This window comes from Elgaria multicarinata, chromosome 4 (genome assembly GCF_023053635.1).
Source record: "Elgaria multicarinata webbii isolate HBS135686 ecotype San Diego chromosome 4, rElgMul1.1.pri, whole genome shotgun sequence".
Lineage (NCBI taxonomy): Eukaryota > Metazoa > Chordata > Lepidosauria > Squamata > Anguidae > Elgaria > Elgaria multicarinata.
In genome coordinates, this window is record NC_086174.1 from 94695201 (window position 1) to 94720681 (window position 25481).

At 41.4% G+C, this 25481-nt stretch overlaps 1 protein-coding gene across 1 annotated transcript in view; it reads left to right on the forward strand.

Annotated features, from left to right (window-relative positions):
- Window positions 1-3866: 3866 nt before the first annotated feature.
- The window catches only part of ATG5 (autophagy related 5), a 47227-nt gene continuing 25612 nt past the window's right edge, over window positions 3867-25481 (forward strand). Inside the window, exons 1-3 of the mRNA XM_063124828.1 lie at window positions 3867-3951; window positions 10090-10252; window positions 11956-12083. Of these exons, the coding sequence (XP_062980898.1) occupies window positions 10145-10252; window positions 11956-12083 (236 nt within the window). The 5' untranslated portion in view covers window positions 3867-3951; window positions 10090-10144. The remainder of the gene's footprint in view (window positions 3952-10089; window positions 10253-11955; window positions 12084-25481) is intronic.

Sequence of the window (25481 nt, forward strand, 5' to 3'; positions counted from 1 at the left end):
ACTTGTGAATCATAGCTCAGGTTTTGTAACAAGTGAGCAAGGTGGATATTGAACACTCCAAATTTAGGCATACAGAAGCCATATTGTGGCTGAGACTAAATGTAATCTTTTACGGCCATCTTATACTCATGAGTGTATAAGATTCACTTCTTGCCTACAAGTGAATTCCATTGAATTCAGTGGCTCAAACATCTGAGGAGTCATGTATAAAATAACACGGTAAGGTGCTTAACTATAACTTGAAAGGGCATAGGCTTTGGTGTTGTTTGTTGCCACTCTGAACTGGCTTGAAATGAGCACTGACAATTTTTTCTCTCACAACTCACCTGAGTTTATGCTAAGTAGACTAGAGGGTTTAGCTGCCAGTCCAGAACTTGAGCATGATATCGCTGTCTAGCAGAGGATGAGGATGGTGCTCTAGAAAGTAGGAAAAGGAAACCGGTCCTTTCTCCTTTCCTTGTTCCTGAAACATCTGAAATGTATTTTAGGCAACAATGCAAAATCTGTACAAATTATAAAACTAATTGTGTTAGTGCACAGCTTGCTGAATAAACTAGACTAGTGCAATGCTGAAAAGATAAAAATGGGGGAACTAAAAATACTAAAGTTACATCTCAATTTACAAAGTGATTCTTGGAATACATCATCGGTTTGTAGTCAGAACAACAACAGTTTGGAACTCTACAGAAATATCACCTGACATTACTTAAAGACAAGTCTTTACAACTTTCAATTATTTTTATATCTGTTTTTCGTTGCTCTTTGGTAATTTTTCAATTTAGGCTTCTCAAAAGCTTTGGGGGTACATATTAAGACTGATTATTACTTTGCCTTCAACATTGATTAGACAGTAGCTCACGCAGGCGTTATATGCCCAAAGGGATTCAAGGGCTCTTCAGAGTCATGTGTTTAGCACTGCCCCTGACTCCTGGCTTTTTGTATGTTGAAACGTATGAACAACAAGTGCTCACCTTAACCAAAAGTTAAACAATGAGTGGCTACAAAGTTAAGGAAATAATGAAACAATAAAATTATAGCAAAAGCAATCTTTTACAAAAAAAACAAGAATAAGATGTGGAACACTTTTTGTAAGCATATACACAAATGTAATAAACATACAAACAACAGTAATACAATAATAAATCTTCTCCACAATATCTGTGAATGAAGGCCAAACGCGTTTGGATTTGCGATCTTCTTCATTGGCCAGATAACTAAAATAAATTTATTTATTTATTTATTTAAGGATTTTTATGCCGCCATTCAGCCAAAAAAGGCTCTCACGGCGGCTTACAAAAGTATTTCTTGACAGTCCCTGCCCACAGACTTACAATCTAAAAGACATGACACAAAAGGAAAGGAGATTGGGAGGGAGGAGGAGGGGGAAAAGGAAAGCAAATTCAGGCACTACAATCTTAGTTGTAAAGTTCAGCAGTTACAGTTGACAGCAGGAGGGAGGGGGCTCTCAGCTGGAGCTGGACCCAGGCACGGTGGAGAGGTGCCTGGCTGCTGCTTCCTCCCTCACTGGAGGCTTCCTACATGATTTAGAACCCTGGAAAATAAATCTGCTCCACAATATCTGTGAATGAAGGCCAAACGCGTTTGGACTTGCGATCTTCTTTAGTGGCCAGATAACTAAAATAAATAAAGATAACATACACAAAACAACAACAACAATAATAATAAGTGTCTCGGACAATTATTATTGTCTTGTGTATGTTATCTTATTTATTTTAGTTATCTGGCCACTAAAGAAGATCGCAAGTCCAAACGCGTTTGGCCTTCATTCACAGATATTGTGGAGATTTATTTTCCAGGGTTCTAAATCATGTAGGAAGCCTCCACAGATAGAAAATGCTCCCTGTTTTAGACATTGGGCTTCTCTAAACAAACTATTTATAGCACACTCATTTCTGACCACTTATGTAAGTTTGTGGGTCAACTGTTTTTAATTTTTGTGAACCGCCCAGAGAGCTCCGGCTATTGGGCGGTATAGAAATGTAATAAATAAGTAAATAAATGATGCTGTAAACAAACAGGACATCTGCTGTGCTTACCCTGCATTCTGTTTTAAAATAGATCAGAGAAAAGCTAGAATAAACCCTTAATGGTGTGAAATTGCCAACATGTAAAGATGGCATTGTGCTATGAAGTTGCTGAGGGAGGAAGGGAGGGAAGCCTTTAAATGCTGGGAAAAGAGGGTAAAATGCCTCCCTGCAACAAAGGGAGGCAGCTCTGATCAGAAGTAAGTCCTTTTGCATTCAATGGGTCTTACTCCCAAGTAAGTGTGCCAAGGTTTGCAAACTTACAGGACAATCTTCTACTCCGAAGTAAGTCCTTGTTTTCCTGGGGGCTGTAAGGAAACAGACGGAAAAAAAGAGTCCCCTTCCACCTGATACTTCACGCACATGCCAGGGAGGGAGGGAGGCGCTCCCTTGATTCAAAAGTGTGTGCCATTTAAAGGAGCCCTGGAAAGCAGCAGCAGGATCTTCCGCCTTGGCACCCCTCTCCTTCTGTGTAATCCAACTCATACCAATCACACCAAAGAACCAGGAAGCACAAAAGCTCCGGGTAAACAATGGGATTCCCCTTAATGTAGAGAAGCTTGCTATTACTCAGTGAGCAAAGGGCCAAGAGGAGTAACACAAGCTGGGGACGTCGTTAAATGTGTGGCCCCATAGCCCTTTGTATCCACAACACCTGAATAGACGTTGGGTGCTTCCAGATAAGGCTTTATACAGAACCTTAAAGGAGGTCCAGACATCATCTTCCACTCATAACCGTTCAGCAGAGAGGAGTTCCTGCTTTTTCTAATTCACAACCTACTTTGGGTGAAAAGCGTGTTTTTTTAAGGTTCTTAACCTTTTATGGTTAAAATATTTTTTGGAAGAACATATTATTCTGTATTTTTCATTATTTTAGTTTCTAAACATTTATAAAAATAGACCTGCCTATGCAAGTTTGAAAATTCAACGGAAATGGAGAACTGGGCTAATACCTGCAACACTTTACCACTGACTAATTCATTCAGCCTGTAAATCTCCAGTTTGAGACTGGGTCTACCTGAATTGCAGGCCTGGTGGCTACAACATCTGGCCAAATGTTTGCACTTTTCTGTTTCTCCTTCTACTGGGAATTAATGGCTTATTAAGTCCAAAACCGCCCCACTACTGTCACCTTTTTCTGTTTCCTTCCGCATTTCCTGCCTTTTGCACCACCAAGCCTGATGTAGAGTTCTGTAGAACTTGAAAGCTTGCACATTTTTGTGGAATTTTGGTTGGCCTAATAAAGGCACAATATAGATTTGGGGGTTTTTGCCCCAGCTTCATGAACTAGCATAACGTTTGTTTATTTTTAATGGTTCTTCTATATGGTAATCGCTGGGTGACTTTGGGCCTCAATCTAACTTACCTCACAGAGTTGTTTTGAGGATAAAATGGAGCTGAGGAGAATCACGTACGCCGCCTTGCGCTCCTTGGAGGAAAAGGCGGGATAGAAATGTAAATATAATAAATAATCAGCCACCAGCCCGGCAAACGAAGCCTTTTTATTTCCGATCTGCCGCCCCCTAGAGGAGAACGTCGGCAAAGCCAAGCGACTTCGGGGTTCGCCCCTGCGCGACGTCATTTTCCTTTGCCGCGATGATTAGCCAATCACTGTCGCCACTTGCGGGTTGCGAAGTAGCCGAAAACGGTTGGAACGCCGGGTGGTCCCAAAACGTCACCTTCTTCCTTCCAGCCGCTGCATAACCAGAGTAGCAAGAGGGGAAAAGAGAGGGGGAGATTGAAGCACGTGACCCGAAGAGCGGGCCCCCGCCGTAGCGCGAGCAGGGAAGGCCTTTCGCCGTGGCTGCCAGTGGGCGGGGCCGAGCCGGAGGGAGCCTGCGCGGCGCTGACGTGCCTCACGCGCACGCAAGGGGCTCGGCGGTGGCGGAAGGAAACAAACTCTCAGGTAATGGCAGCTTCTTTCTTGGGTCCCGCTTTCCCACTTGGGGCTTCTGAAGGGGAGATGGCCGTTGGGGAAGCCTGTTAGGGGCTATGAGGGGAGCTGGGCTGGGCTGAAATGGCAAGGGACCTGTGTCTTTCTCCCACACCCACTATGAGCTTGTGAAGAGTTATGGAAACCTCCCCCTCCCCGAGAGTCCTTGTAAATGGGATTTCCTTGCAGCATTGCAAGGGTTCACCCCGGGCTTCAGCCACCACCCGCTCACTCCCCACTTCTACCCCCGGCCAGAAGCACACCGGTAAAATATGTGCCTTAATGGACCAGGAAGGCCCGTTTCTCCTCTTTCTCTCCGGGCCCAGTTCTGTGATCACAATAAGTTCATGGCAGAAGTGACATTTGAACTGGGAGTTTCTTGATTTGTAGCTCACTCTCTTAGCAACTATGTTACGCTTTCTGCAGGTCAGGCAAAATGCTCTCTTCCACAACTGTTAGCCTCCTAGCTAACTTGCAATGGGAGGCAGTGACTGTGGTTTAAATCCCTTTCTAGATATTGGCTGAGTTCGGACAACACGCTAATCAACGGGCGGAGGGGTAATAGGAGATACATTGAAATCAATCTATTTTGTCAATGTCTTCCTTAAAATGTGGTGGCAAGAGCTGGATACAGTACTCCAAGTGTGCTTTGACCAGATGTTGGGATCATAATAAACACTTAACTAAACTGTCAACTCCATATGCAGTGTCAAAAAAGCAAACAATTTTAGAAATTATTAGTCAGAAATTATTGGGAGTTGAAAATTAAATTGCCTTACCCTAATTTATTTGGAATACTGTATACAGATCTGAGCACTCATCTCGGGATATTTAATATTATTATTATTATTATTATTATAACTAGAAAAAAGTCAACCAAAACCATCAAGGGTTGGAATACCTCTACATGAGGAAAAACTAGAGCATTTGAGTTTTTAGTTCAAGGAAAAAATAGCTGGGGGCATTATCAAGTTTTCTAAAATTATGAATGCTGTGGAGAGACTGGAAAGAGTCTTCTTTTCTCATAATATTAGAACTCAGTCACCAAACAAATTGTTCAGAGACAGGTCCAATTCAGACACAAGTAATTCTTTCACATAGTAGTTAAGTTATGAAATTCATGGCCATGGGATGTAGTGATGGTCATAATTTTAAATAGTTTTTAAAAAGTGTCAAATTCATGGTGGTTAAGTTTATGAATGGGTACTAGCCATGATAGCTAAATGGAATTTCTATGACCAGAGGTATACCATGTATACCGTAAATATTTTGTGATTTTGTGAACCGCCCAGAGAGCTCCGGCTATTGGGCGGTATAAAAATGTAATAAATAAATAAATACAAGTTGCTGAAGGACAAGCAAAGGGGCAGAGCTTTTGCATTTGTTCCTGGTAGCTTCTGTCATCCACCATTGGAAATAGGATGTTGGATTAGAGGGACTGTTTCTCTGATCTAGAAGGGTTGCTCTTCTGTTTTTAAAGCTACAAAGAAAGTCCTCCATTCTAGGCAGCCACAGTATACTCAGGGGGAAAGCATGCACACAACTAGAAGTACATGAACTTTTTTACTCAGCCAGAATTGGCGGAACTGGCAAGCCACTCGATTTAAAATGGTCTTAACTATTAAGCTGTAGGAAGAGCTTTCAAGACAATTTTGGTTGCGTGTGAGTACTTTCCCCTGTGTATGCTGATTGCCGAGGACTGAAGACAATTGTTGAGGACAGAAGACAAAATTGTGTATCTTAAAAAGCAGAACAAATAGTGGGCAAGTTTGCAGGTCATCCTAAGGCACCCTAAAGATAAACTACCATGGGTTAGTTGTTCACTCAATAACCCCTGATATCCCTGACAGACAATTGGGTGTGCTGAGGCTTGTTTTACCTTAGTTCTACTGTCTCCTTCCAGAATGTATCCCAGGTGTCTTTGCAGCAGAAATCCTTGTTTCCTACTTCAGTACCCTTTCTGCAATTGGTGCACTGCAGTAGCTGGTTCATGAGGGAAACTCCCCCCACATCAGTTTGCCAAATGCATATCATTTTCTAAGTCCTTGTGTTAGCCTGGGATCCTGATTTTTGTCGGAATCCTTATCATTATAGATTCAGGATAAGCCAAAGTGAGACAAAGTCAGAGATGGATCAGTTTAACAGTTTATTAATTACACTTAAGATAGTAAATAAAGCAAGCCAAAGAACCTCACACATCCTTTGTGCTGGGGCTGGCAACTCCCACAGCCTTGTGTGTATCTGGGTTCCATTCAAGATAACATGGGATGCCTCCAATCAAGATAACATGGGATGCTACGGGAGATGTTCATAGTTTGGGATATATATATTTTTATAACCCAACCCTGATCGGTTCTTCTCCAGAACTTTATCCCAGACTTATTTTGATAGCTCCTTGGTCTTTATGATGCTGTTTGTGTAGATATGTTTTAGTTTATCTGAGATCATGTGACACTTGAATTGCATACAGGTGGACTCCATTCAATTAATTATGTGACTTCTGAAGGCAGTTGGTTGCACCGGAGCTTATTTAGAGGTGTCACGGCATAGGGGGTGAATATTTATACAATCAAGACCTCTCAGTTTTGTATTTGTAAATAATTTTGTAAAACCCCGCTTCAACATTATGGACTATTTTGTGTAGATCAGTGAGAAGAAATCCTATTTAACTCCATTTTAATTCCAGGTTGTAATGCGACAAAATGTGGACAAGTCAAGGCGGGTGAATAGTTACGCAAGGCACTGTATTTATTTATTTATTTATTTATTTATTTATTGCATTTCCATACCGCCCAATAGCTGGAGCTCTCTGGGCGGTTCACAAAAATTAAAAACATTCAAAGTATAAAACAACAGTATAAAACCATAATATAAAATACAGTATAAAACCTCATCTAGATAAAAACAGCAGCAATGCAAAATTACAAATTTAAAACACCAGTTAAAATGTATTTATAGATTGTTAAAATGCTGGGAGAATAAAAAGGTCTTCACCTGGCATATAAAGGCATATAATGTAGGTGCCACGCGAACCTCCTTAGGGAGCTCATTCTGGGGTGCCACAGCAGAGAAGGCCCTCCTCCTGGTAGCCACCTGCCTCACTTCCTTTGGCAGGGGCTCGCGGACAAGGACCCCTGAGGATGACCTTAGGGTCCGGGCAGGTACATATGGGAAGAGGCGTTCCTTCAGATAGCCTGGTCCCAAGCCATTTAGGGCTTTAAATGTTAATACCAGTGCTTTGAATCAGGCCTGGACCTGGACTGGCAGCCAATGAAGCTGGAAAAGGACTGGCATGATGTGGTCTCGTCGGCCAGTCCCTGTTAGTAACTGTGCTGCCCTGTTTTGTACCAGTTGAAGTTTCCAGACTGTTTTCAAAGGCAGCCCCACGTATAACGCATTACAGTAATCCAAACGAGAGGTTATCAGAGCATGGATAACTGTAGCTAGGCTACCTCCATCCAGATAAGGGCACAGTTGGTATATCAGCCTAAGCTGATAAAAGGTGCTCTTTGCCACTGAGTTCACTTGTGCCTCAAGTGACAGTTCTGGATCCAAGAGCACCCCCAAACTACGGACCCGATCCTTTAGGGCAGTGGTTCTCAACCTTCCTAATGCCGTGACCCTTTAATACAGTTCCTCATGTTGTGGTGACCCCCAACCATAAAATTATTTTCGTTCTTCTCTACACGATCCATTGTCATGGGATGGTTTGCTAATGAAAATAATACATAACAATAGCTTTAATAATACAAAAGATGATACATGACATAGTTCAGTCAATACAGTTTCCTAAGACCATCGGAAATATGTGTTTTCCGATGGTCTTAGGCGACCCCTGTGAAAGGGTCGTTCGACCCCCAAAGGGGTCCCGACCCACAGGTTGAGAACCGCTGCTTTAGGGAGAGGGCAACCCTGTCCAGGACAGGGCAAACATCACCTCGCTGGACAGATGAATCACCCCGCTAACAGTACTTCCGTCTTGTCTAGATTGAGTGTGAGTTTGTTAGCCCTCATCCAGTCCATTACCGTGCCCTTACATGCCTTAGTGGATGCATAGAGCATCACAGTTAGAACTATGATCTACCTTAGAAAGACACCACAGAAATCCAGTCTGGAAAATTTTTCTCAGTTCTTCAGAGAGACATAACACTGCACTGTTATCTGAGAGACCAGTGCGACCTGGCAAAACTCAAGACAGCTTCGCATTTGTTTATTTGTTTATTTATTACATTTATATACTGCCCCACAGCCGAAGCTCTCTGGGCGGTTTACAACAGCTAAAAATAGTAAGCATTAAAAAGTATACAAGATTTAAAAAACCATCAGAAACATAAAAACAGTTGACATATAAAACTTTCCCACTATGAGGCAGTCTATGTTTTACTTAAAAGATGCTCTCTATTCTAGGTTAACAGCGATCTCTATGCACTTAACAAACTGTGTAGAATGTGACTGTGGAATCTCAGTATACTCTTTGCCATGTCTTCCAGTGTAACCTACTACAGCCCTTATGAACTCAATTACCAGCATACTGGTATCCACCTCTTGTCAATGTCCTTGTCAATATCATCTTCCACTTCTGGGCTTGCCTTGCTAGCAAACACCTTTTATAAAAAGGCTGCTTTATGTATTACCAAAGTAATTACACCCACAGAAAAGCTCTTTCTCCTACAGCCACAAGCTGGTTTCCGTTCCCCTGCCCCCTTCAGGCTTGTCACTTCTCTCCACTGGTCTCTGTTGTTAGCTGTCTGATATGCAAATAGGTTACAGAGCAATGACCAGGATCCGTAAAGATGCTCAAATTTCAAGGCAGAGCAGGGAGTGAGGGAAATAGGTAAAAATAAGCAAATTTTAAGGTGAAGATATGCAAATTTCAATGGAGAGCAGGGAGTGACAGTGGTCTGTAAAGATGCAGAGCAATGAGTGGGATCAGTAAATATATGCAAATATACAAATTTAATAGCAGTGGTTGTATGCTAGGGTGACCATATGAAAAGGAGGACAGGGCTCCTGTATCTTTAACAGTTGTATTGAAAAGGAAATTTCAGCAGGTGTCATTTGTATATATGGGGAATCTGGGGAAATTTCCTCTTCATCACCACAGTTAAAGCTGCAGGTGCCCTGCCCTCTGTTAAATCTGGTCACTCTGCTATAGCTAGTGTAGCTTTAACTGCTGTGATGAAGAGGGAATTTCACCCTCTTCAATTGACACCTGCTGAAATTCCCTTTTCCACTTTACTGTTAAAGATACAGGAGCCCTGTCCTCCTTTTCATATGGTCACCCTATTGTGTGCACTTGTGTAAGACCATTTTTAAAAGGTTGTGAACGTGTTTGGGACCCTCCTGTGTCCTTTCTAGTGGGTTTTTAGGAGCAAAAGGTGGAGGGAAGTGATAAGGGGGGGGTGGCAGTGGCACTAGCGAGATCTTGTAGAGCAATAGGGGTTTTCACTGCCATTCCTGACAACACACAATGAAGTTGCTGTGCCAGATTCAGACATCACGATAAGCCACTTTGAAAACAAGCTACCCTGAATAACCCAACAAGCCATGATGAGAACACCACTCTGGGACAAACTAGCCTGAAACAACCTATGGTGACAACCCATTGTGGCTTATCGTGTTGTACAAACCAGATCAGTGACTCCTACATTTTACTGAGAAGTTACAGTGCAATGCTATCCATATGTACCATTGCGTTCACTGGAGCTTACTCCCAGGTAAGTGATGATAGCGTCTCAGTTGAAGGATAGGATTTATCAGTAGATATAGATAAATATTTATTATTACAAATAGGCTGTAACCCTGAATAAACAAGAAGTTTGCCATGCAGTTTTCTCTTCTATTCTTGTTTTTTTGTTTAGAAATAGCTGCAGGGAGGTGGAGGGGAGTAGGTTCCCTTCTTCCCTCCCACCATGGTATTCTTTTTAGAAGGAATTTAATGTGCAGGTGTATAATGATTTGCCTAAGCCTCTCCAGCCAACCGTTACACTGTAGATTCAAAAGAAGATGAAACACAGTCATTATCATGTGTTGTGGAAGTATACTAAAGGGGCAATATGATTCATGTAAACTTGTGGGTCTAAAAGCTGACTCTTATTTTTTTGTTTGTAGTGGTTTTTCTGAGGGAATAATTTAGCCTACATGTGCTTCTGTACTTCCTGGAAGAATGACAGATGACAAAGATGTACTTAGAGATGTGTGGTTTGGGCGAATACCAACCTGTTTTACATTATATCAAGATGAGAGTACTGAAAGGGAAGCTGAACCTTACTATGTAAGTATTCTAAATGCATGTAGAGAAATAAAATTTGACATGTGGTTTTTGCCTATATTTGAGGAACATGCTGTGTTGCTTTAACAAATGGTTGCTAATGCTTTTCCTGATACGTAGACCTTTATTTTAGTAAAAATGGTGCTGTGTTAACATTAACATACCATGTTAACATTAATTTCATTGATGATGCCAGATCAATGGGATGGGCTATATAATTCTGGCACAGTATTCCCCTGCTCTAATACAAGGTCTTGTGCCCAATATCTTGGAAGGTAGTCTTGTGGAATGGAAGGAGCAGTTGGCCTCTTTCCTTCCATTCTGCTAGTTGTCCCTCTCCTTCAAACAAGAAAGGGTAGAGAATGTTTTAAAGCAAACAACTGCTTGAGGAGCTTCTGTATTATTTGTGAGTCGATGAACTTCTATGTTCTTAATTTCGTAAAAGCTGATAGGTGGGTTAAGAATCTTAATGTTTGACTTCAGTGTCATTTAGCAACTTGGTTTTTTAAAAGTCTATTTGGTTTTTACTTATTTTCTGTACATTCTTTAAAAATGTTTTTCAGTGTGTTTGAGGAATTATAGCCAATAGGTTGTTGTGCCATAAAAACTGTCTTCTGTATCCACTTCTGTGTTGCTACTACATTAGGCTAGCTTCATTTTGTTCCCAAGAAATAGCAGCAGCCTGAAAATTTAAGGGTGAAGTGTTTCCTCTAATAATTCCAGGTATACACTAGTGAAATGAAGACCTGAATAGTCTATGTGGATGAAACTTCACTTTTAGCAAAATGTTGTTCTGCTATCCTTGTGGGTTATATTCACCACAAGTAGTATCCTCCTAACTTGTGTATAGGAGTCACATTAGTTCATGGTAGGAATATGTTTCTTATGCTAAATGATAGTGAAGATTGGTGTTCTATCTTCTTTAAATGGAGCTTGTGCAGCAGCTATGCTTTTTGGATCACTTTCATTATTTTCCTTTAACTACTATCCTTAGCATATTTATTGGAGTGTAGGTTCCAGTGAACTCAGTAGAACTTACTTGTAAGTAAACCTAAATAGGTTTGGGTGGTTGGTGTGCAATTTCTGCCCATCTGTCTTGACAAGCAAGTATGATTTCTGAATCCTGTAACTCGTACTACTTTTCATAAAGATGCACTCTACATTATAAGGACAAACATGGATGGGCAAAAGCAGAAAAATTCTTCTTAAATTCGCTTTGCAAGAAATGGACACCTAGGGGTTGTAGAATGAGCACGACGCCTTCCCTGATGTTGCTGTACACTGGGTTCAAACGATACATCAATCCACGCTGGCAAATATTGGGTCATGTATGTGGCAGGCATGGGGGCAGGGGGAGAAGCCACAATTGCTTCTTTTTCTGACCTGATTATCCGTACATCCCCACAATATAAAATCTTTATTTACAAATAACAAATGCTATAATCCTACAGATCTGTGGTGGTGGAAGAAATGCCAAGAAGTTGTAGCTACAGCATCTTGCAGTGGGTGGAACAGAAGTCCTTCCTTTTCTTTCTTCCCCATTTCCATTTTTTTTACTGTCTCCTGTTCCATAGTAATGCATTAAAATTACATTTTAGAACTTAACAAATATTTTGATTTAAAGACAGGCATTGTGTTTTAATCAGATATGCAAAATATGCCAAAAAAGTCTAAATGGTTAATTTCCCCTTAATGTTTTCTTTCAGCTACTTTTACCTAGAATTAGCTATCTGACACTTGTAACCGACAAAGTTAAAAAACATTTTCAGAAGGTTATGAGACAAGAGGACATTGGGGAAATATGGTTTGAAAATGAAGGTACACCACTGAAATGGTGAGTTTAACTTCTGTGTATTTGTGAATGTTAGCATGTATATTTCCTGTCTGCATATTGTTCTTGGGAAGCCTGCATTTCTAAGCAACTTGTAGCAGCCTTACAAAGTAATATTGGTTGTTATTTATTTATTTAGCACCATCATGTCGTCTGAATCAGCTCCCTGTGAGTAGCCACGCATACAGCCAATAGAAACACTCCACTGGTGGTTTGAAAGAAAACTTTACTTAGGGACATTTAACTTATATCCTACGGTGGGATGGCTTAGTTCCCCCATCGTAGTCAGCATACCATGCAGGTGGGAATAAATAGCAAGAAGGAAGTAAGGGTAAGGAAGAAGGAGGGAGGAGACAGGAAGTACCAAAACAAGCATTGCAGCAATCCCCTTCCACCTTGTAGGCGTACATTAACCCTTTAGCTTCAGGTTCATTGACCTGCAGCCCAAGTTCTGCTAACACATCAGTGTACATGGTGTGTACATAGTAAAAGAATAAAACAGCAACACCCTTCCACATAGGCTTTTTTGTTGTTTATTCGTTCAGTTGCTTCCAACTCTTCGTGACTTCATGGACCAGCCCACGCCAGAGCTTTCTGTCGGCTGTCGCCACCAAGGTCAAGTCTGTCACCTCCAGAATATCATCCATCCATCTTGCCCTTGGTCAGCCCCTCTTCCTTTTGCCTTCCACTTTCCCTAGCATCAGCCTCTTCTCCAGGGTATCCTGTCTTCTCATTATGTGGCCAAAGTACTTCAGTTTTGCCTTCAATACCATTCCCTCAAGTGAGCAGTCTGGCTTTATTTCCTGGAGTATGGACTGGTTTGATTTTCTTGTAGTCCACGGCACTCTCAGAATTTTCTTTCAACACCACAGTTCAAAAGCGTCTATCTTCCTTCGCTCAGCTTTCCTTATGGTCCAGCTCTCGCAGCCATAGGTTACTACGGGGAATACCATTGTTTTAACTATGCGGACCTTTGTTGTCAGTGTGGTGTCTCTGCTCTTAACTATTTTATCAAGATTTGTCATTGCTCTCCTCCCAAGAAGTAAACGTCTTCTGATTTCCTGGCTGCAGTCAGCATCTGCAGTAATCTTTGCACCCAGAAATACAAAGTCTGTCACTTCCTCCACGTTTTCTCCCTCTATTTGCCAGTTATCCATCAAGCTGGTTGCCATAACCTTGGTTTTTTTGAGGTTTAACTGCAACCCAGCTTTCGCACTTTCTTCTTTCACCTTCGTCATAAGGCTCCTCAGCTCCTCCTCGCTTTCAGCCATCAAAGTGGTGTCATCTGCATATCTGAGGTTGTTAATGTTTCTTCCTGCGATTTTAACTCCAGCCTTGGATTCGTCAAGCCCAGCACGTTGCATGATGTGTTCTGCATACAAGTTGAATAGGTAAGGTGAGAGTATACAACCCTGCCGTACTCCTTTCCCAATCTTAAACCAGTCCGTTGTTCCGTGGTCTGTTTTTACCATTGCTACTTGTTCGTTATACAGATTCCTCAGGAGGCAGACAAGATGACTTGGTATCCCCATACCACCAAGAACTTGCCACAGTTTGTTATGATCCACACAGTCAAAGGCTTTAGAATAGTCAATAAAACAGAAATAGATGTTTTTCTGGAACTCCCTGGCTTTCTCCATTATCCAGCGGATATTGGCAATTTGGTCTCTAGTTCCTCTGCCTTTTCTAAACCCAGCTTGTACATCTGGCAATTCTCGCTCCATGAATTGCTGGAGTCTACCTTGCAGGATCTTGAGCATTACCTTGCTGGCATGTGAAATAAGTGCCACTGTCCGATAGTTTGAACATTCTTTAGTGTTTCCCTTTTTTGGATATAAGTTGATTTTTTCCAGTCTGTTGGCCATTCTTGTGTTTTCCAAATTTGCTGGCATATGGCATGCATCACCTTGACAGCATCATCTTGCAATATTTTAAACAGTTCAGCTGGGATACCGTTGTCTCCTGCTGCCTTGTTATTAGCAATGCTTCTTAAGGCCCATTCAACCTCACTCTTCAGGATGTCTGGCTCTAACTCACTGACCACACCATCTGAGCTATCCCCGATATTATTATCTTTCTTATACAGATCTTCCGTATATTCTTGCCACCTTTTCTTGATCTCTTCTGTTTCTGTTAGGTCCTTGCCATCTTTGTTTTTGTTCATACCCATTTTTGCCTGGAATTTACCTCCGATGTTTCTAATTTTCTGGAAGAGGTCTCTTATCCTTCCTATTCTATTGTCTTCTTCCACTTCCGCGCATTGCTTGTTTAAAAATAATTCCTTATGTCTTCTGGCTAACCTCTGGAATTTTGCATTTAATTGGGCATATCTCCCCCTATCACTGTTGTCTTTTGCTTTCCTTCTTTCTTGGGCTACTTCCAGTGTCTCAGCAGACAGCCATCTTGCCTTCTTGGTTTTCTTTTTCTTTGGGACGTTTTTTGTTGCCACCTCTTGGACAATGTTGCGAACTTCTGTCCATAGTTCTTCCAAGACCCTATCTACTAAATCTAGTCCCTTAAATCTATTCTTCACTTCCACTGCATATTCATTAGGAATATTAGTGAGCTCATATCTAACTGATCTATGGGTCTTCCCTATTCTCTTTAGTTTGTTTCTAACTTGTGCAATAAGAAGTTCATGATCTGAACTTCAGTCAGCTCCAGGTCTTGTTTTTACCGTCTGTATAGATGTTCGCCACCTTTGGCTGCAAAGGATGTAGTCAATCTGATTTCAGTGTTGGCCATCTGGTGAAGTCCATGTATAAAGCCATCTTTTAGGTTGTTGGAAGAGAGTGTTTGTTATGCACAGTGAGTTGTCCTGGCAAAATTCTATCAGCCTATGTCCCACTTCATTTTGTTCTCCTGGACCATACTTACCTGTAATTCCAGATGTCATTTGACTACCCACCTTGGCGTTCCAGTCTCCTGTAACGAAAATAACATCTCTTTTTGGTGTATTATCCAGTAGGTGCTGCAGATCCTCATAGAACTGATCTACTTCTACTTCTTCAGCATCTGTGGTTGGGGCATATATTTGGATCACTGTGATGTTAAATGGCTTACCCTGAATTCGAATTGAGATCATTCTATCATTTTTTGGGTTGTATCCAAGCACTGCTTTAGCCATTTTATTATTAATTATGAAGGCTACTCCATTTCTTCTGTGATCCTCTTGTCCACAGTAGTAGATCTGTTGGTGATTTGATGTGAAGTGGCCCATTCCAGTCCATTTCAGTTCACTGACACCCAATATATCTATATTTAATCTTGACATCTCACCAATAACCACATCCAATTTGCCCTGGCTCATAGATCTTACATTCCAGGTTCTATGGTGTGTTGATCTTTAGAACATCGGATTCGTCGTTCACCACCAGCACCGTCGGCCGCTAGCCGTCCTTTCGGCTTTGAGCTAGCTGCGTCATCACATCTGGGGCTAGTTGAACTTATCCTCTGTTCCTCCCCAGTAGCATTTTGACCATCTTCTGACCTGGGGGTCCCATCTTACGATGGTATACCGACATATCTCTGGTTGTACTGATCCATTTAGTTTTCACGGCAAGAATACTGGGGTGGGTTGCCATTACCTTCCCCAGGGATCGTATTTAGTCTGACCTCTCTACCATGACCTTCCCGTCTTGGGTGTCCCTTCACGGTTTAGCTCATGGCATCCTTGAGGTGCTCAAGCTCCAGCACCACGACAAGGTAACGATCTCCTTTGCTGGAGTCCGCATAGGCTTACATTCTAATAAAGTCATAATAAAACAGTAAGAGAGGTAAGAGAATGCACCAAATAGGCTCAGGGGACAGTAAAACTAACAGTGTAAAAGTAAGAACAGAGTCAAGTTCTAAAAGCTGTAGAAAAACAAGTTTTCAATTTAACCATTATGAATTTTTGTTATAGGTTAAATCCAATGTTGCATTAGTATAAGAATCCCCCTTACAGGTTTCACTGATGGAACTGCTTCTATCAGTGGAACGCTGATAGAAGCATTATAATATTGTGTAACAAAGGGTGCTTTGTTAAGGACTGTACTGAACCTTTATAAAAAGATATCAATTCAGCATTTTCACTATACATAGGAACATATGTGGTTCATTCTTTGTATGCATTCGGAATTAAGTAGGAAAAGTGCTTTTCCCTTGCTTTCTCAACGCATGCATAGTTTATAATCTGCATTCTTCGTTGGTGATTTGAGAACAAAAATGGTGTGCTGTTTCCTCAGTTTCAGCTGTGTGCATGTGTGTCTCACATCAAGCTTGGTCTCAGAAGATTGCATATGCTTGAAATCTAAGCATAAAGAGTTCTCATTTCCATTAAAACAAATTGTAGTTTTTAATGGTTTAGCATTTTAATATTTGTCCATTGTACAGACGCCATGGCCTAGTGCAAACATAATTCTCCTATTGCTTACTTCAGGAATGGACTGTGAAATCATATGCTTAACACTACTTCTCTTTGGAATGCATATCTCTGGGACGTGCCTTAAAGAGAGGTTAAATGTTATTTAACCTCTCTTTAAGGTTAAATAACATTTTAACATGTTAAATAACATGTTAACCCAGTGCTATTTAATACCTCCTGATAAAGAATGTGTAGTAATTATAGTGGATGCAAATGGACCATGTTGGACGATCATATTTCAGTTTAATAAGCTGACAGATGAACAAGCTCCATCATTTCTGCCTTGGTGTGTATTAGCAAACAATCAGGAAGGCTTCATTTAACTATAGTTTCGTGGTTCAGACAAAATGGGAAACTGTAGTTAACACTGTTTAATATACTGGCTTGTCAGGGCTGGCCCTATCATTAGGTAGAGTGAAGCAGCTGCTTCAGGCAGCTGGTTTGGGGTGTCTTAAAAGGATGGTGAGTTGTTTAATTTATGCTTATTGTATTTTTACTGTCATGGAAAGACACTTGTGGGATTTTCTGCCTCAGGGATCAAAATTACCTTGCCAGACTTAGTTAACAGGCACTTTACCTTGTAAGAGGACAAAATTTGCTGCTCTGCCTCAGACAGCAAAATGTCTTAGGCTAGCTTTGTGGCTTGTTCCAAAGCTGTTAACCATCATTTCCTGATTTGGATGAAATGGATAATTATGGTTAATTGAAGACTTCCTGTTTGTTTGCTGGCTCATGCGAAGTTAGGAATCCAGGTGCTGTATGTGGCTCATATCAGCTTAAGTGAAGTCTGACCATCAAAATTCTCCCATAGTGGAGTTCAACGTCCAGTGGTGCCAAGACATTTTTAGGAAGTTCATATCTTGAATCTGTGAATGCGAACTAGTGATTGCTACCTTATAAAATTTCAAAATCTTTAAGTTTGAAATTCAAATTGCACTAACTATAAAATACTGGGCAGGGGTGCTGGGGAGCTTAAACAAGCCTTTTTCCCTCTTAAAATGGATATGATTCAGATTCTGACATACCCACAAATGTGTAATAACTGTTAGTGGTCAGATTTTCAAGGTTTTCCCCAATGTTATTTGAATTCTTTTAGGTGATCATACATGGTATTTATAAAGTGAAGGCACAGTATTCAGACTGCTATTCCTAATTTAATATTTGTCTAGAAATATGTTTTCAAACAAAATTGTAAAGTTAAAAGAAATTAATGGTATTTTTTAGTTAAATGCCACTTTGCAATATTTAAACTTTCAAGCAAAGAAAGTTCTACAACTGCACAACATACATGCTAGGAATACCTATTTTTACTCTTGCGTTAGTAACTTCAGTGGCTGAGGAAATAAAGATTAAACTTCTTCATTAACTAACGGTTGTTCACAGCAACTCAAAGAGTTTGTGGTTGCTTGAAACCCTCTTTTTCTTTTGCCTTAGGGAGAAAGTTTATTAGGTTTTTCTTCCTCTTGGCTCAAATTCTAGTTTAGTTTGATCTGGCACATATAGCACATTCTTCCAAAACAAACTCTTAAAAGCTTGTCTTCACTGTCCCATCCTACATTTAATCTTGTGAAGTGCCTGCAGACTTACTTTGAACAAAGATATGGCTTATTTATCTTTATTCTCTGTCCTCTCCCAACCACCTATCTCTGTCTAAAAGACTAAGGTTAAAGTCCTATGACTCAATGATCCTCTAATAGTTTGTATCTCTTATACAAAACGATTCCATTAAACCATTTTCTTCAAAGCCCAGTTTTCAAAATCAAAACACTGGCTTATATAAAGCAATCAAATACATGTCATCATAACAGGTGGGTTGTATTTGGAGCAAGAGGATGTATATTGCAAGTACCTCTCCTGTAGTAGATTCCTGTGCTAGTTACAGGAGTATATCACAATCCCTGGTATTTTCCCTGTGGGTGAGGGTGTCTGAGTGGAAGGAGAAAAGAGCTAGGTTTGGCTTTCATTGTAACTGTGGTCCCAGGGTTTCCCTATAGGTATGAATGGCAGCCATCCACCCACATGAGACAAAGTGGGTCTCTTAGGAATACTATGGAGGTACCAACCTGCTCCCGATCACTACCCCTGCTCCTATTAACATAATTCTGCCTTTTTGACATCTTAACCCTATTATGAGTTCTGTTTCTTGGTCACTCTATAGTATAACAAAACTGACTTCAGATAGGTGTCTTCTGTTAAGAGAACATGATTCTGTTGTCAATAAACTACTTCTTGCATCTCATCACTTATAAAATGTACATTGATGGTGCTATATAAATAATAATAATAATAATAATAATAATAATAATAATAATAATAAAATAGTGGTGTCTGAGAAATGCTTTCTAATTGAAAGTGCTAAATCAAGTTTTATAGGCTGCATGTATGGCTTGCTTAAGATGAGTCTTCTGGTGTATTCTGCCTTCTTGTTAGCTCTGAATTTAAAGTTGTGTCTGAAATGTTTACCTGTGTTGTGTTGGTTAGTTGTGTTAGTATAGTGATGCAACCTGTGGTGGATGGCATTACAGTCCTCACATCTCAGGTTTGCAGTTTCAGTGTACTCTTAGATTTAGGCCTGAACCTGGATGCCCAGGTTTCAGTAGTGGCCAGGAGTGCATTTGTACAGCTGAGGCTAGAGATGTCTGATCTGGCCGTGGTGCATGCCTTACTTGCATTCCATTTGGAGTTCTGTAGCATCTTCTTTGGAAACTTCAATCGGTCCAGAATGCTGTGGCCAGACTGTTGGCTGGGATTGGTTACAGTAGTATGTTACTCCCTTGTTACAACAGCTTCCTTCTATACCAGTCCAGGCACAATTCATAGTGCTGGTTATGATCTGTAAAGCCATGTACATCTTGGTACCAAGCTATCTGAAAGACCAGATTATTCCATATGGGCCTGCCTAGGCCTTTTTCTTAGTCGTGCTGCATCTGTTTTTAACCTGCATTTATTAATAGTTGAAAACCAGGGTTTTAGATGTTCATATCTTTGGTAGCATTAGTATCTCACTTGAATTTGCTAGATTGAACTTTTGAGAGTATTAGCCAGTAGATGGTGCTACATAGCTACATATAGTGGCTTCTTTGCACATACCTTACACAGCTTGTCCTGTTTGTGGTGGGTCCTTTTGATCATAAAATTCAAACAAGCCAAAAAATCTATTAATTTACTGGCTTGAAATCATTAAGTGAAGCTTATACTCTACAATTAATATTGGACACCAACATTAGAATTGAATTCTAGCTTCTGCTTTGTTACCCTAGCTTTCAGCTAACACTTCTTACACCTTCCTTTAACCCCTTTAGTAACTGCATTGTTAAAAGAGAATTTTACGCTTGTGTTGTGTCATGCACATCTAGTCACAATATTGTTTGTAAAACATGGCTTGTTTTCAAATGGCTTTTTGAATTTGCTAAAAACAACAACAGCCCCTCTTTTAAGGCTTCAACATGCTTAGCCCAAACCCTGCTGGGCTCTCTGCAGAATTATTAGTTCTGCCTAACAAGATAGTAGATCTGATGCTATCTAGACCGGATTATTAAAATTCTGTTAAAATTGATCACAATATTTCTCTCATGATTGTGTGTGAAACACACACTCTCTTTAGAAACTATGTCATCACTTTCACATAAATGATCAATTCTCTTATAATCATTACACAAGTATTTGTCCTTTCTTTGAAGAGAGTATTTGCACATCCTGGGTCCCTCAGCCTTATGCTGCAGTGTGTGTGAGATATTTGTAAGACGAGCAAAATTAAGATGGTTGAAAAGATGACAAAAGACTATTATTGCAGGAGTTGCATCTAACTGTGTGTGGCTTCTAGCTTCAGGAAGCCCTACTCTGACCTGGTTAGCATGTCAACCTAAGCCATGTTGGGTTGTTATTGTGGGTGGTTGCAGGGTGGCTTAACATGACATCTGAACCTGGAATGGCTTTTCCATTGTAGGTTGTTGTTTTGTTTTGTTTTTGCAGACAAGCCACCCTGAGAACTCCTGGCTTGTAGGATGGGTTTTTGTTACACCTGGACCCAGCAGGGTGATTTTATCATGTGTTGTCAGGAATGGCTAGAGAGCCAGCTGGCAAGAGCAGAGAAAACTTCTTCTGCTCCTCACAAACTAACTAGTGCCACCACAATTCTCCCTCATCCCAACTCAGTGCCCCCCCCACCTCGTTGGATTTTTAATCATTTTCCCTACATAAATCTTGAAGAAATTGCTTGGCTAAATAGCAGACAGGCAGTCCTGTGGACTTGTATGCATTCACACATTGCTATGGTCTCAGAAACTTAATTCCATTGGCAATCTGATGTGGGAGAGGGGAGGGGTATTTCCTTCATGAGCTGGCAACCCCAGCAGATCAGTTGAAGAAAGGGTACTGACATAGGGTGGGGAGAGGGGGAAGGGAATGAGAATTTCTGCCACAACAGCCCCAGGAAACATGTTGGCAGTGGCCAAGGGAACAGAGAGCGACAGAGGCACAAACCAGTCATGGCAAGACACCAAGCAGTTGGTCATCTGTCGGGAATAATAGATGAGCCACTCACCCACTGTGGCTTATTTCCAGGGTGGCATAGTGTGACATGCGAACTCGGCCTCTGTCTAAGTATTACCACTTTCAGTTTCTGTCAGCAACAGCCATGAAATTTGACAAGAGCTACCAGTAAAACTGTCAGAATGTGAGGTTATTTGGATATTTCATCCAACCACTTTTTGAACATCTAAAAGGCAATATGAATCTTCTGTATAAACGGTGTCAGTAGACTTGAAGGCTAATTTAGAGGAAGCCCCTATTTTTGTGACTTTTGAACCAGACTTTAAACTGTTAGGGTTGGATTATTTATATTTTAGGAAATTCAAGCTTTCTGTTTGTTTTTTGTTTTTGTTTTTTAAAAAGACAAGTGTGCTTGACTTCTATAAATCCATTTTCAGTATTTCTGCCCTGCATAACTTAAAATGTTAAAGGAGGTTTTTGGAATTTGAGGGGAAACGTTTTCAGAAGACTGGGGATAGACGTACAAGGGTACAGATAAGAGAAACTCTAAGCCAGTGGTTCCCAAAGTGGGTGGTATTGCCCCCTTGGGGGTGGTGGGATTGCATAGGGGGGCGTTAAGAGGCAAAGGGATGGCAGGGGGCGCTGGCAGGGGGCACTAACAGGCAAAGGGGCAGCAGGGGGGCGCTCGAGGTGGTCTCTCCAGAAGGTCCTAAAACCCAGGGACCGAGCAGGAAAGAGCGGCAAATTCAGCTGCTCCCCCCACACCGCTCCTGCTCAGGAAGGACTTTCTCACTCACGCAGCCACTCTCTCAAGCCCACAGTGGCCCCACCAGAAGTAGGGGGGTGGGGAAGCGCCCACAGGAGGCATCAGAGCAGGAAACAGCGGTGAATTCAGCTGCTCTGCTCGCTCTTCTCCTGCCTAGGAGGGCCCAGGGCTTCTTTCCTGTTGGAGCCATGGCCGCCTGCTCGCTCGCTCGCTCCCTTGGCCAGAGCTGCTCCCTCCTACAAGCTGCCCCGGTTGCTGTTGCTGTATTGCTCGCCATAGTTGCTGTACAAGGCAGGAGCGGCAGCCATGTGGCGGAGAGGAAGGAGCATGTGGAGGATGGCGGGCGGCAGTGCGGCTGCCAAGAACAGCAGTCAGCCGGCAGGCTGGGTGGGGAGCAGGACTGCTTGTGCTGCTGCAAGGTATCACCAGGCTCCCTTCCCCTGTCAGGAGTTGCAGATTGGGGCCATTTCCCCTCTGAGCTGCTGCCCTCCTGTCGTAATCAGCCCAGCAGCTATTGTGAGGCTTGGAGGGAGAGGGGGTTGGAGAGAGGGGGGGGGCTTGGAGAGAGAGAGAGAGATGCTGTGTGTCTGTGTGTGTGCTCCCACCCCCCAAAAAATCTGGACTACAGCAGGATTGGGAGAGAAAAGGGGGCGGGGGAGAGAATTGCAATTCCCCAGGTCCTTCCTGGCTAAAGAAGATTCAGCAGCACCTTTTTCCAGAATGCTTGCTGAAACCATTCCTATCTGCCCTTGCTTATTTCAGGGTGTCCAACCCCCTTTTTTCAAGCGTTCTTTTGGTAAACATGGTATGTGTGTATCTTGTGTCACCATAAAAACAGAGCTGCAACACAATCCTAAGTATGTCTACTCAGAAGTAAGCCCCACTGAGATCAATAGAACTTACTCTGAGGTAAATGTGCATGGGGTTCAGCCTGAAAACGAAGAGAGGGTGAAGAAAAGACATGAGAAAATGAATTGTAGAAATAGAATAGCAAGGTAACTGTGGGATATTTAACCATATTTAAAGACAATAAGTACAGTAAAATTAGTGCCCCTCTACTTCAGTCCCAGCCAGATTTTCCATAGGAAAACTCTGTACCAGGTGGCAGATAATTATTTAAATTTTTAAATTAAAATACATTATCCTTTCCTATAACAAAATGGTGCTTACTCCTAAGTGTTTTCCACTGAAGAAGGAAATCCTATTTGATTCCTGTATTCATGCTAGTGTGACATAAGTTAAAGGCACAATTTTATGCATGCTTAGACAGAAAAAAGTCCTTCAACTCCTAGAATCCCCTCTAAATGGGAAGCATCCGCCCCAGGTTTGCCGAGGGAGGGAGGGCAAAGAGAGCAAGTGCCTCTGTTTGCAGCCAGCGTGGCAGGGCACACCAATTGGATTTTGAATAAAGTATTCAATTAATTGTTACTGTTTTAAATTTTATTGTTATTATCTTCCTTGGTGGGTCGTTGAAAACCATTATTCTGAATAATGATTTTTATAGTGTAGGGTAGGGGGGCGCTGGGCATGAGTTTGTGGAACCAAGGGGGCGGTGACCTGAAAAAGTTTGGGAACCGCTGCTCTAAGCAGTTGCTTTGACCAGTCTACTGGTTGTCTGTCATTTTCAATGGCTACTGAAAAGTTGAGTCCAATAAGATGAAACGATTAAATTATTTCCAGTTGTATTTTACTGAAAGTCAGCAGGGCAGAGCTAAAAAGTTATCTCTGATAAAATTGTGCTGAAAAACTAACAATGGGTTTGTTTTCTCCACTGCTTAATTATTAATACTCTTATGATCCCTCTCCCCCCCACATCCAAACAATACAGCACTTGTCTGGTGGCAGTTTAATTGTGAAACTATGACTCTTGTCACATACCTAAGAATGGCAGCTATGAAAAAACTGAAGCCTCCTGGTACAAAAGCTTTAAGAATTTCTCAAGAAGTAAAGTGTTAATCTAGCTGCTGACTACAGTGGAACCCATTTATTCAAAGTATACTCAGTACTTTTGTTGATATTTCTTCAGCCCCTCAAAAAATTATTTCCTCCTGCAATCGAGTGACGAAAAGGAACTTGCAATGTTGCCCACCCAGAATTGCCACTTAAATTGCCCTTGCTACTGTGGAGTGGACAGGTCCACAGTGGGGAATTGTCATGTCATAGGCTATATGTTGACTACATCAGAGAGGCTGCCATGAGAAATCTTCATTAGTAGCTGCTGTTGGTTCCACTACTTTTTCTTGTGCTTCCCCACAACCAGAGTACTCACTAAAAAAGATGAGACAGTTATGATGGAAACTAGCTGTATTTGTCTAAAGTCTCATTTAGAACAGACTATCTCCTTGGAAGTGTGTGTGTATGCACTTAATTAGTTTTGTTGAATACATGCTGTTAACAAGCTTGAAGGTCTGGCATCCTGGCAGATCATACTGGGAGACCAGGTGTGATTATTCAGAGCATCACAGATACTTAATTTCAGTTTCCTATCAGCATAATGTTGTCACAGTCTCTTATTGTTTTGTACGAACCATCCCCCCTGCCAGCTAGCCAACATAGATTGGCTCACATTCAGAGTGGATTGGCTACTCATTCCAGTTAGAACTGGTTTTGTCTGTGAAAAAGACCAAATAGGAAATTCCAAAAGGGATGTAGAGGGGGGGGGTGCCAGGGAGAGTAAGAAGCACCTTCTTTTAGGAGGCTAGAATACTTTGGAAGCCATGGACTGTCTTTCCCCTTCTTGGGTTCTCAGAGGCAATGTAGGCCTGGTACTATCTTCATTTATTTAAAATGGGATGAAATTGAGACAATGTCCTGAGTGTTCACTTGGCTAGAACTATATTAGAATTTGGTGTGAAAGCAAGTTTGTTTTTAGTTTGAACTGTTTTTCTGCATACCTTTTTACTTTTATGCCATGTAAACTCTGAATTCCGTAAATAATTTTTTATTGTTAGTCTCTGCCTCGGGATTATGTTCCACTCACTCTACTTTATCCAGAAGTTAGCCTGTGCTATGAGGGCTTGAACCATCCCTAAAAAGAAAGGTTCTTTAAGTTTTGGGCACACTATAATCAAGGAGTCCTTTTCTTGTTAGGATCCCTTACATGAGGCTGTTTGGAAAGGTTTTCATCTGCAATCTATTTGAAATGCTTCTGCCACCACCACATCTAATTAAACTTGTAGTCAATGGGAATAGAACGCTTGACCTTTTATTCTTTATATAAAAGGCTGTGGACATAATGCTAAACTATGATTTAGTCTTGTGTGCAGAAACCTCAAGTTCACATGCTCTTCCTTCACTTTCCTTCTCCTGAGGAAGAGATTGGAAACATTTACTTCAATTTTCAGCTAATCACATTTTTATGGCCAAATCCAGACAAACAGTGTTTAGCCTTAACTATATATTTTAGGATCGCCTTCCCCAACCTAGGTCCCTCCTGATGTTTTTGCCTGCAACTCCCGTCAGACCCAGTCAGCATGGCCAATAGTCAGAAATAATGGGAGCTGTAGGCCAACATCATCTGGGACGATCCAGATTGAGGAAGGCTAGTTTAGGGAAACACCCTGGGCCTGTTCAGACAGCACACTGAGCCATGGTTAGACCGCTAACCCTTTTGCAGCAAATGGTTAGTGAGTAAGTTTAAACTGTTATTATGTAGCCATCATAGTTAGGAATGGTTCACAGGACATGTTAAGCCATAATATTTAACTCAAAATGTTTAACCACTGTGGCTTAGAATGTC